The sequence below is a fragment of the Etheostoma spectabile genome, chromosome 8 (assembly GCF_008692095.1).
Source record: "Etheostoma spectabile isolate EspeVRDwgs_2016 chromosome 8, UIUC_Espe_1.0, whole genome shotgun sequence".
Taxonomy (NCBI): domain Eukaryota; kingdom Metazoa; phylum Chordata; class Actinopteri; order Perciformes; family Percidae; genus Etheostoma; species Etheostoma spectabile.
In genome coordinates this window covers 14,627,258-14,640,166 of record NC_045740.1, presented here as the reverse complement: position 1 = coordinate 14,640,166, position 12,909 = coordinate 14,627,258, and the positions used below count along the sequence as shown (strand labels likewise).

The 12,909-nt window shown below is 39.0% G+C and overlaps 1 protein-coding gene and 1 long non-coding RNA gene across 4 annotated transcripts in view; both read left to right on the top strand.

The window, feature by feature from the left end:
• LOC116693587 (uncharacterized) overlaps positions 1-10,494 on the top strand; it is a 49,394-nt gene extending 38,900 nt beyond the window's left edge. For all 3 annotated transcript variants that reach the window (XR_004332957.1, XR_004332958.1, XR_004332956.1), the window contains 4 exons: positions 2,882-3,131; positions 7,526-7,608; positions 8,127-8,176; positions 9,644-10,494. This is a non-coding gene — a long non-coding RNA (uncharacterized LOC116693587). The remainder of the gene's footprint in view (positions 1-2,881; positions 3,132-7,525; positions 7,609-8,126; positions 8,177-9,643) is intronic.
• Positions 10,495-11,237: 743 nt separating this feature from the next.
• The window catches only part of hsd17b12a (hydroxysteroid (17-beta) dehydrogenase 12a), a 17,174-nt gene continuing 15,502 nt past the window's right edge, over positions 11,238-12,909 (top strand). Inside the window, exon 1 of the mRNA XM_032522613.1 lies at positions 11,238-11,598. Coding sequence (XP_032378504.1) covers positions 11,421-11,598 — 178 coding nt within the window. The 5' untranslated portion in view covers positions 11,238-11,420. The remainder of the gene's footprint in view (positions 11,599-12,909) is intronic.

Genomic DNA, 12,909 nt, shown 5'->3' with positions numbered 1-12,909 from the left:
TGTGAACTGTTTAGCTCAGGTGACTCATGGTCGTGCAGACATGGGGCTTCAGTTGTGCCCACTGTTGTTTAGCAATCAAAAAATACATATATAATTCATGGGAAGTCAAAACTTTTCAGTTAAAATACTCTCACTTGATTCTTAATTGGATGAGAATAATTTCTCTTGTCTCATTAAGATCATCCCAAACCAACTTTTCTAATTGTCTCAACACTTCATATATTTTAGATTGTTCTAATGTTCATTACTGATATTAGGTTTAATGTTGTTCTTCTTTTTTATGATTTTTTTTACTTTAGCTACAGCTATGCAAATACTTTACTTGTAGAAAAACGGGTATTTTCCTGAATACGTTCAGAGTGAGTGCTGACTCTGTGAGTGTTTCACATTAAATGCTTCAGGTTTGTTTGATTTGGGGATTTTTTTTAAACAACTTTAAATTTAGTCTTTGGACTAAAGAGAAATCTTAACAAGATAAAGTTTAACTCTTCCAATAGGATCTGTTTGAACTTCAATTTCTTGGACGTTTTAAAAGGCTGGTACTAATGTTAGTATTTGTGGGATGACTGTCAAATATCAGTTTCCCCCAGCGTCCCAGTCTAACATCGATGTTTATTCAGTCAACAGCAGATACAACTTCATAAGTCACAAAAACCTTTTGAAACCTACACTGAAGACGTTTCTGCTTTTCTTCTGAGTCCTTACCTACTCAATAAAACTTGCCTGAGTATTTCAACATTTGTCAGTGTGTGTAGCAAAAAAAAAAAAAGATGATTTTATAAAATGTTCCAACTTTACGTTTTAGAATTCAGATCTCTCTTCAGGACACATGAAAACAAAGAAAGGAACAATTCTAACTCTACCTATAATTCCTATTTAAATTTTTTTTTTCACAACTATTATGAGAAGAGGCAGTTTTAAAGACTAATAATCTCATTTGTTTCATTGTCATAATTTTCTAATGCACCAAAATCAGTGTTTATTACAATCTTCCTCAGAGAAACCAAACTCCAGGTTGATTAAGTTCAGTTGTCTCAAACGCAGCTTAAAGACAGAAGATACAAATGCAGGTAAAATCAGAGATTATGCATTTTAAAGTGACCTCCCAGATGTTTTTTTAAACTTGTATAGATGCAGTTCGGCCATTTTGTTGTGACTACTCATTGGTTTGGCACTCAGACATGTGAGTTCTTCTGCTGAGAAGTGATGAAATAAAATGAGAATTGAATGATAGTGTCATTGGCACTGTTGTTTACCACATACACGTGTTTTTCTCCACGTACGAGTGTTCTGTTAGGCAAAACTGGTTACAAAAGGTCCTTTCATAAGCATTGCAGCCTCAGTGAAGCCTCCTCATGTCAGGCAGAAAATGGCTGACTGTACAGCTGAAGGCACAGAGCTCCAGAGAGGCAGAGCAGCACTGCTGCATCTCACAGGCTATTTGTTCAGAAGTGGTTGTCAAACTCTCAGAAATTAAAATTGATGGTATTTTAGACAATTCATGCTGTAAAAGAGAGGAATTAGACTAATGGAAACACTTCATAACACAGATTATTCAGCTTTGTTTACTGTAAAATGTAATGTGTGCAGTCATTTGTTTGTGCAGAACTCAATGTGTTTTACTTCAAAATGCATAAAGCCGCATGTAACAAGAGCATGTTAAATCAAATACAAGGAAAAGTTACAAAAAAGAAAACAACATGCAAGAGAAAAACACACAAAAATAGATATAAAACCTGACAGACACGAACACAGACTCAAAAATACACGTATCTTTTTTTAAGCCTGATATAAATCTCTATGATCAAAGTATTAAAGAGAAAAAAGGGACTAATGTAAAAAATACAGTCGTATAAGAAAATGTTACAATTTAATGCTTAAAATATCAGAATTTTTCACCAAGTATGCATTTACCAGGAATTTTTGTGTGTGTCATGTACATCAAAATGAAGAAATAACATTAGTTAGCTAAAGAAGACACCAAAAAGTAAACAATACAATTATAAATAAACATCATACGACATTATACAAATACACAAATACACAAACACACAATTATACAAAGGAAATACATACAACTAAGTTTACAGGGAAAGTAATGGTTAGTTTGATGGGTTATATATGTACATACTGTGTGCAAATATTTCAGTAAAGTTGTCAGATGAGTCCAGTACCAAATACGTCCCACTGAATTTACTGCATGTATTTGTATGCGTATGAGAGAAATAAAAATAAAAATAAAAAAGCAACGCAGTCGCATGTCCGTAGGTGTGTGTGTGTGTGTGTGTGTGTGTGTGTGTGTGTGTGTGTGTGTGTCTCTCGACTCATTCATTTTGTATTCCTGTGACATTACCTAACTTTATCATTTTTTCTGTGCATGTTAAACAGTGTGTTTTTTTTAACATACATTGTAGAGTCTCCATGTGATATATTCCTATTCATTCACTGTTAATGTATTAATGTGTGTGAGTTTGAGAGTGTGTGTGTCTCACCATAAAGTCACAGCAGATGCAGAATCAGTCTTGCCAAAAAGGGGAACTGTGAGCAGTCTGTCCTCTGGGCCGTGGGGGTTGGAAAAAGCAGGACACATGTGGTTTGTGTGCCGACCCAAAAAGAAGTCCTGCCCGTGTTACCTGCACTCACACACAATGTTTCTTTAATAATTACAGTCCTAACTCCACGCATTTGCTTCAGGATACGAAATACTCATTACTCACTGTTTGACCTCAGTACAGTATTTAACTGTGTGTTTTTTTCATGACATCTTAGTGTTGACTGGTTAATTTATTGCACTCAGTTGTGTGTTAGTGTGCATTCATGCCACTTAAAAGTGTGTTCTCCATGATTCTTTCCTGAATCTGTCTTTTTTGTGTATTCTTAGGACCTCAATGATGCCTGTGAGAGGAAAGAAAACAGAAACTAACACAGACAATGATGCAGAAAGGAACAATAAAGGTCGGCAGGGAGAGAGAAGGCAGCGGGACGGGCGGACGGAGAGCTTGGATCAACCGACACCTTTTTTTCCAACAGCAACACCCAAAATCCTGAGAGTCAAGCCAGTTTGAGTGAGACACACCCATACCTCGCTGTCCTCAGGACCACAAAGAGTCATCTAATCCCGGTATGGGAAGGTAAATGAGTTTGCCTTTAAATATGAATGGGTCCTATTTGACAAACTTCAGGTTTTCGGATGAAAACAAAAGGGTATGCATAACGAGAAATTTGAAAGATGACACCTTTTTTAATGAACACAAGTCTTAATTGAAAAACCTATTGTATGTGAGATATAGAAGCTCCTGAAGGGGAAAAAGTAGAGCAAAATCGACTTTATAAATGTCTAAAACTAGACTTTACTTAATTTGTCAAAACGTGTTAAATAAGGGCTAATATGATGTATTACACTGATCTTACCAGTTACCTGGAGACGGCTAAACTGATGCCCTATGACCTAGGTATCAGACGGATTCCCATAGTCTACATACGCAGTTAAACACAAAGTTAAGGCTTGCTTGGGACACCATACAACCCTTTTATTTCAGACAATTGTGTCCTAGTAGAGGGGGCAGATAAACAAGTTTTAGGGCAGCTGGTAGAAGCTCGGAGAGTCTGAGAGAGCCTCGAGCCAGTTGAAAGGAGTCCCACCTGGTTTAATGAGGCATGATCGAGCCTCTTCTTTCCCTACACTCTTTGTGTTAGTGGAGCAAATACAAATAATTCAAAGCAAGCATGTAAAATAGTAAATTCAGATAATAAAAACTAGACTTTACTCAGTGTTGTCAAAATACTCTTAAACTGAAGAAATATTTCATTTAAGCCAGATACGTCAAGCTAAAAATGATACAATTTAATACAAATACCCAAAATGTGAAAATTATTTAAAATCAAATATCCAAGACTGAAGAATTCTTAATTCAATCCCAGCACTCTTTGTGGACAGAGTTCATGGTGAAGGCCCCTGCAACCGCTCAGGCCGTATGCTGCGGTCTGCTGCTGCGGTGACAGAGAGACATCAGGATGTCAGCAGCAGGTGCAGGCAGCCAGAGGTTGACACACAGTTCTTATGTCAGATTCTTATAAGGCTCTTCTTTATTGTTTGATTAATTGTCTCTTTTCTCTATTAGTGTTCAGTGAGGCCTTGAAGGGTTTAGCCTTGGCCATTTCCCACATTACTGGATCTCTTACCAGTCTGTGTATCTGCAGGTGGACAAAAAAAAAGGAAAATATATTGGAATGAGCAGCAGAAAAATGGGAAAAGATGGTCAAGTTTCAACAAGTACAGTACAGTGGCAAATGATTCAGTTCAGTTGTTAAAAGATTCGACCAACCAAATAGCTCATGTACCTGAATGCAGAAGCTCTTCGCTTGAGCTGAGCCTAAAAGGACACCTGCTTGTACCCATTTTTTCTTTTTAAACGACTTTTTAGACCTTGTCAGGATAATTGGCATTTCAACCATTTAGCTGAAACTTGAAAGCATCAGAATAAGTGCGTTTTGAGAATCACCACAATCACAATGGTTCAGGAACTAAACAGGGCAAATTGATTAATTCTCATTTTAGTTTCAGTGTTTAAAAAAAATAAAAAGATGAGCCTTAGGATCAAACATAGCACCCCAGAAGTAACAAAAGGTGACATTATTGACTTCTGTTCTGGAGAAGTATTTGCAGTTGTTGTCACCACAATTTTGCTATAATGAATTAGCAAAAATGGGGCAGGAATTCATTAGGGGACCTTTGGGGGACTCTAGGAGATCCCTGCTGAAATGGGGGAGAGTTTTGTTTTCTAAATATTAAATCTGAGGTCTGTTTTCCTCAACTAACAACTTTTCTAAATAGGGTTCTCTTATTTCTGCTGAGGGTTTGGGGCATAAAACTTAACTGGAAGACCCTGTTCTTAAAGATTAGAGAGCCTAAACCATCCCAGAAAAAACATGTGAACATCACCTATCCTCACCCTAGAGTGTTAATCGTTTTCTCTTAAAATTGTAAAAAGAATGTCTCTTAACAAGAGTTTGTCTGAAGAGGGTTTTTGACTGTCAGTCCCAGTACTAGTATTTCTGGATTAAATCCACTGATTGCTTGCATGCATTTGCCAGTTTTTTTAGATACCCCTAGCTAAGACTAATGCAGTCTAACACAACACAACAGATCAGCTTATTGCTGTTTGTTACGCAACCTTCATTAAGGTTGTAATGTTCAGTGTTTGTCAAAACTGTTTCAGAGAGGTGTTGATTTAAATGTATGATCATTTAAAAGGATGTAGTTTGTGTCGCTTTTGAATTGTATTGTGTTATACAGAGAGGTGTTTAGGATATTTAGCCTACCCTCAATGATATAAACAATATAATATTATAACACAATACTCCAGCATTCAATCAACATCTCTCTAAAACTGAACAAAACCTTTATGAAGGTAGGATTTATTACAGGTCTTTTGTATTAGATTTTGTTAGTTTTAGCCTAAGAAACTGACAGCTGAGTTTATTTTGAGTGCCTTTGATTGGGATTATTCTGATGGCAAAGAAATTCAAATATTCAGTGCCTTCCGCCTCAGTGTTTGTTCAGTCATTCGCAGCAGTAAGGCCTTATATCACAAAAACTTTCACTTAAAACTTACACTGATAACATTAATTTAGGGGGGCGTGATAAAATCATGTCCATCATATTTAAGACAGCTGACATCAACAGGCTCATTCAGTTTTTATTTAAAGGCCAATATCAGGTGATATATGAGTCTAATCTGGATACTGTAGTAACTATTCAGACATTTGATCTAACCAGTGCAGCTGGAAAAGCTTGGAAAGTATGTTTGTGTACAGTATTTGTCTGTGTGTTAGAAGCTTGTGTTCACTATGGTGACTACAGTGAGGGGAGGTCACGCAGTGTAATGGCGTTACAGGCTCCTGTTGATGTTCTATAGGCTCCTGAAGATGACATATCAAACTGTAGATTAAATGTAGAACGTTATATTAAATATAAACACACATGTAAAATCCCAACGCCAACATTTTTAGCACATTGTTTTAGTTAAAACTATATCAAACTAAACTCAAACATTTTATTTTGTCTTTATTTGTGCTTTACCAGCTTTATTATTACAAGAGAGTGAGTGACTGTCCGTGTGTGTGTGTCCGTGTGTGTGTGTGTGTGTGTTTGGGGGGGTGTATGGTTTTAATTTTAAAAAGTCGAAACATGAATTTAGGTTTATTTAAAGACATAGAGGGTAAATGCTGAGTGTGACACACACACACACACACACACACACACACACACACACACGCAAGCATACACACATACACAAGCATACACACATACACATATTATCCCTGTATGCAAAGTATTAATTAATTGGTATGAGATGTTTTGTAAAAGTACAAAACATTGTCTGAAACAAACACACACATATTACACACGCAAGTCTGCCAAGAGTCACACACACTCGTAACGGCTGGAAAGTGTGTGTGTGTGTTTGTGTGTGTGTGTGTGTGTGTGTGTGTGTGTGTGTGTGTGTGTGTGTATCATTCTAAATATATGAAATTGAGAGACAATTATTTAAACATACAACAACTTTCCATAAGACAACATACATACGGAGGCATTTATATTTTACTATAATACATCATATTTAATGATTGAATACAGCTTGTGTTTATAACAATAATTTTAGCTTTGTGTCATGTGTTAATCATAATTTAATAACGCCCAGTGTCAATTCTAACATACCAAACAGACAAACATGATGCTTAAATATAAAACTTTTTTTCCTGTCTTATTTGATAACTGAGAGAAATGTTATAATGAAAACATTTCCCCCGCATTCTTAATAATCCCAGATTTAAGCAGAATGACCGCCCAAGTCATTTTTTATGTTAATTTAAATGTTGATTTAGGAAAGCAGATATTTTGTTCATTTTCTTTTGAGATGATTTTTGACAAATTCACACGTTATATGTTCAGGGATGCTTTTTGACGGAACTGTAATTCAAGCTGTAGTTGTATTGAAGATGCAGAAAGAGTAGATGTGGGAGTGTTATGTGGTGCTGTGTACAGTATGTGTGTGTGTGTGTGTGTGTGTGTGTGTGTGTGTGGTGTGTGTGTGTGTGTGAAAGATTGTTTGAGTGGATTTACATTTACATCTGTATGTCCAAATGTTTGTGCAAGTTTATTAGTCTCATACGGCACAATTGAGGTGTGTGTGGTGTGTGTGTGTGTGTGTGTGTGTGTGTGTGTGTGTGTGTGTGTGTGTAGGACTTAAACATAAAACTGATTGATTCCTTTTAACTTTTGTAATATGAAGTTGGACTGTTCAGACATCAGGAACGTAAATATGGTGTTTAGTTCTTTAGTTCAACACTGAATGTGTGTGTGTGTGTGTGTGTGTGTGTGTGGTGTGTGTGTGTGTGTGTGTGTGTGTGTGTGTGTGTGTGTGTGTGTGTGTGTGTGTGTGTATTATGAAAGTTTACTGTGTGGTGAGATAATGAGTTTCAAAGGGTTTGTAATGTCTCTTTATGTTTTTTCTTGTTGGAGGTAAAAAGGACAGCTGTAACTGTTACGACAGCAGCCACCATGTAAAGCAGCTGTAACTGGACATGACACACACATGAACGCAGGTATGTTACATGTTTCATGTTAAATGTAATTAAAAATAATAATCCCAGCAAACAACATATACTGTATGCTCTGTCAACCTGCACATATACACACATTTTAAATATAGTCCTGTTTCATTTCAAACCTTAATTACTGAAAAATTGTAAAGTAGGCTATAGTTTGATGAAAAACCACAGCTAATCTGTTGGAGACCCATCGAAAGACTATCTTTTAAATTCCAACTCTGTACAAATTAGGTTATTTCTCAGCTTTTTTTTATTGTTTATTAAAACATATTTTAAAGTTTCCATTGAGTAAAAATTAAAAGTTTTTATTTTTTTCAAAAGGCTGAAAAATGTCCAAAAAAAACTCATATTTGTTTTGAATTGTGACTGTCAAAATCAACTTAGACAACTTAAAAATGGCATTTTTGTGAAGTTACAGACATAAAAATATGAAATAAGTGGTTCAAATGTTTTTTTTTTCAAATAGTACTGATCTGAGAAATTAAGCTCATTTCAGTTTTCTGTGCCCGCAGATGCAGCTGCTGTAATGATGCTGTGGTTGTCAGATGAAATAAGACTATGGGTATGCATAAAATAAAAATAAACACAAACCTCAATTTGAAATGACTTTAGTACTATTGTTGAGAGGATGCACTGAAGCAATGTTGCTTGTCTCACTCTTGACTCACTGGGCAGATATTTATGGAAGAGCTGTCATTATTTAGAGTTAGGAAAGATAAGTTAGGCGGGGGCATTATTTGGGGGTCCACTGTAAACTGAGCAGGATTTCTTCCTGTTAATGTTGCAGCTATCACAGCTTTTGGAAGTAATTTGGCTGTGTGTGTTGTGTCACGTGGTTGTTACTCCTGTTGAAATGTTGCTGTCTAAGCTGATACAAACATGCTGTGTCACAGACGTTAACGGTGAATATCATCAGCTGAACGGGACCAGGAGGAGTCACTGCAGGGTGGACAGATGTGTGTGAATGACAAGACAGGAGTGGGCTGCAAAAGTGATCGTTGTTAGATATGTGGTTTATGTTCTTGCAGATGTGGAAACACATGTGCAGGGCAGAAGTCGATCATTTACATTTGAGAAGCTTTATAAGTGTAAAAGGAGGAATGGTGTGTGTTTCGCTGTCCACTTCTAAGGTGCTGAAATGCGCGTTTCAGAACCACAGAGACAGACAGCGTCACACAAAAAGCAGATCATTAAACCACGTTAATTGACTGTCCTGTAAACTCTGGAAAGTTTGTGTGTAAACTAGAATATTGGCAGCAAAATGTCAGTGTTTATTAACGTAATTAACAGCAGTGGCTGAAAACAGTCATGGCAGTCGGGATGTTGTTTTTTTATTATCATTTTGTCCGTTTGAGAAATTATCAGAACAGAGGAAACATTAGTCCGAAATAATCTAATGACAATTTTTTATAGCAATTTTTGCTCACCTTAAAAAATGTGTTTCAACATAAGTAGGCCTACATTTAAGTCAATATAAGATTTAGATTAATGTATGGACAGATAAGTTAGCAGTAACGCAATGAGTTGCAGTGTTAAAGTGGACGTCGGATTTTTAAAGGGTGCATGTGTTAGTGTTGACTCTGATGGGGTGAGAGAAAAGGAGAGTGTGCGTGTGTGTGTGTGTGTGTGTGTGTGTGTGTGTGTGTGTTGAAAGGAGGGGGACGAAACTTGAAACAGCTTGGTGTTGCAGGATTTAGGGGAGGGGGTGTGTGTGTGAGTGTGTGTGCTCAGGGCTATCGATACTAAGAAGGGCAAATTTACTTTTGTGTTTAACAAAAAACAAGAAACGTAAAATTTGAGAGCAGTAGAAGGTACTTTTTTGCCTCGTATGTGTAGTTAATATTAAAAGACCCCCCCCCCCCCCCCCCCCCCCCCCCCCCCCGAAAAAAGAGGCGGTGGACAAACTAATATTCCACCATGTTTGTGTACTTTCTCTGTGTGCATTGCGTGTTAGAATTCACAGAGACATTTCGAGATTTTAACAGGGAATTTTGCACAATTACATCTACATTTCTTCTCTTGTTTTCAGCTGTTTGGCTGCGAGGACACGACCGAGACGTGAAGGTGGACTCTCAAAACGTCCAATAGCAGTGTGTGTGTGTGTGTGTGTATATTTCATGTGTGAAATAATTATGTTTAATGCTGTCAGTTTAAAAACACTTTGAGGCTACTCTTTTACAGGTTACACTACACTTAATTGCTGTTTTTAATATGTAAAACATATGTGAAAAACCTAGGTATCAGAACTTGTTACTTTATACATGTTTATTAAATTAAAGATCAGTGTATAATACTGCCTGTGCAATGATGTCAGAATATAAAATCGGTGCTGTAAAAGTATTTTTTGTAAAGATTATTTTGTGAAAGAGGACATTTTATAAATATATTTTACCCTAAACATTGTGACTGTGACTGTGAGACAGCTGGCCAGAAATGCATTTGATTGCAACCCGTTTGATAATTGTTACACAACGTGCCGCTTCTTCCTCTCGGTGTCATGTTGACTTCGATCCCGCCACTTACGTCGAAGAATACAAGTAACTGCACGATGACTGTCAGCATGTGGAAACATTTTCATACTCTTGGCCCTCTGCTGAGTACATGTCAGGCTTTGCTTTGTGCCACAGAGCCTCGGTGTGTCAGAATATCATGTTTAGTTTTGGTGTGAGAGAGACATAGAGCATGGCGGCAGATGGGGTGAGTTGGAGACTTAAAAAAATGCTAAAAATAGGCTTTCTGGGTCGGAGTGGGGAAATCACATACTGCTGAGGAGTAAAATCGTGACAACCGCTTGTGCTGAAACATCCAACGTCTGTAAACATGCCTGTCTCATTCATGTGCATGGAAATGTTAAGACGATGGAAACAAAGCGATGGCAATCCACATGCCTGTCTCAGTGTTTATGTAACACGCACAGCACATCTCAATTCCCCTCAATGTTTGGCATGAGGAACTTACTACGATGGTTGTACTCTCGCGAGAGTCTGAAAAGCGAAAGTTAGACTGGGGGTTGTAGTTTTTCCATATGGATAGCCTGTACTCGCGCATGTTGCAGCAGAGGCGAGTGGGAAAGAGTTACCTGGCGCAACACACGTGAATCTATGCGCCAAGATGTCTCACTGTACCTGTTTCCACTTTTTTTAGTGGTTATCAGCAGTATGATGCAGACAGAATACCTAAAATAGACGAGTGAGTCATACCTAGGTGGGAACAGGCTGACCTCACAAACTGGCACCACTTTAACCAATAAACTCTCTCCTATCGCACCCCAAGGGGCGGGAGAACGTACACATGTTTTACCAATGAGAGAGTCTTTTCATTCATAAAGTGGTGTGGGCAGTTTTTTTCCGAAAGCGTGGGTTTGGAGGGTTTCATAATCCTGACTGAAACCGACAAACCTGCTCTGGTGAGAGCCAATGACAGAGCCCGGATGGGAGCTGCCGTAATGTTTGCCCAATCGCTTCCCATCCCGGTCTCCCTTTGACCCACCCTGCTTCATACAGAAAATCGAATGAATGGGGGAAGCGCCGGAGTTGATTGACATGCACATGCTCCAACCGGCGGGGTGGATCAGCCGAGAGACAGCAACTGCAGCGAGTGAAGAGCAAAGGAGAGCGGGCAGAGTAGGAGGTTCACTTTAAATCAGGCTAGACAAGTGTTGGGGGAGTTGGGGGGGAGTGTGTGTGATGCTACAACCTCCTTATAAAGGGACTCTCTCTCACGTTGTGGCTTGGAAATTAGAGCACATTGCCTAAAATTGAGGTCTCCACACTCTCACACACGCCGAGTCACCGAGAGCCGCTGCCATGAACTGGATGAACGCTGAGGAGACGCTCCGCAGGGCCGAGACGCCTCTCTTCTGGGTCGGCGCGTTCACTGTGGCCTCTCTGGCGCTGTGGCTGCTCTACAGGCTGCTCTCAGGCTTCAGGATCTGGGTCTTGGGAAACGGGCAGCTGCTCTCTCCGAAGCTGGGCAAATGGGCAGGTGAGTTGGGTCACATCAATTTTCACGCCACCTATCACTGTCACGAAGAGGGCAGGTGGACTCGACGTGGAAACACCAGCAAGAGGTTATTGAGCTCAAACTTCACTTTGGCACAAAAAAGAGCGCATTCTGGAGCGTTTTTGTGGCTTAATTCAAGGGGAGGTTGGTGTTGCGTAACAAGCGCAGGTAAGCAGCTAATTGACTGGCGAGAGAATGGTCCTTATTAGCTCAATTGTTTTGTTTTTTTTCTCTCTCGCGTCAAACTCTGCACCATCTGCTGCTACGGGCTTCAGTCAGCGTTTTCACCCATATTTGGAGCAGTAGGGGGGGGGGGGCTGCCCCACATTGGTGAGCCGGTAGCCAAATTGCGCAGGCTATGCGCACTTTTCAGAGATCTGTTTTATGTGGGTGAGATCTCAGCCAGCGCACTACTGAGCCACATTAGCCCATCCGCATGATGTAGGACAAACCCATATACCCAATTAAAACGTAACCTACATCTAGACAATGTCCATAGCTTTTGATTCCTCAAAATATGTCACATTAGGGTAGTTTGTCCAACATTTTGACACTAGTGCTAATAATCTTTTACCTCACTATGTATGAATATATTCAGGCGGTGTTTTGTCATGCATTTGCTTGTGTCGTCGGTTTCTTTCGCTATCATTCATTGCCACATTACTTGTCCCTTTCCGTTTGCCCTACACGTTGTTAGATACGATTAAAATGTCTTTAATTGGATTTGACTCTATGTACACTATAATGTACTTTTTTAACGTGCTTGGGCAAATAAGAGCGAGTTGGCAGTCAAATCTAAGTATTTTGGTTTGGTAGACTAGTCTCATAGGAATCGCTCTGCCATGACTTGACCCACTTCTCCAGTCTCCTATTTGGAGGAGACTGCTGCGTCTGGAGCCTCTTGCTGCGCAATTTGCCGAACGCTCCCCTTTGCATCAGGATAGGTTGATTAATCTCTCCAACACTCCTAAACCAGACGACCCGGATGATTTGAATGCTTACTGTCTTTTTTTGTTTTTTTGTTTTTGTTCTAACCAGTGGTTATCTGCAATTTGCCCCAAATCGCCGTTTTTTTGTTTGTTTTTTAATGAAGTGTATGATTGATCCCCTTTGCGCCATAAGAGGGAATTAAGGCATGACTCAAAGGTAGGGAGCCTTTAGGAATGAGTGTTGTACCTTTTGGGGATTCTGTTGGAATATGCGGAGGAATACCGGTGCACACCGATGAGTCATGCGCTTGTTCATCGCTTCGTCATCCATTGGTCATACTGTATAGAAACTGTGATTTTTTTT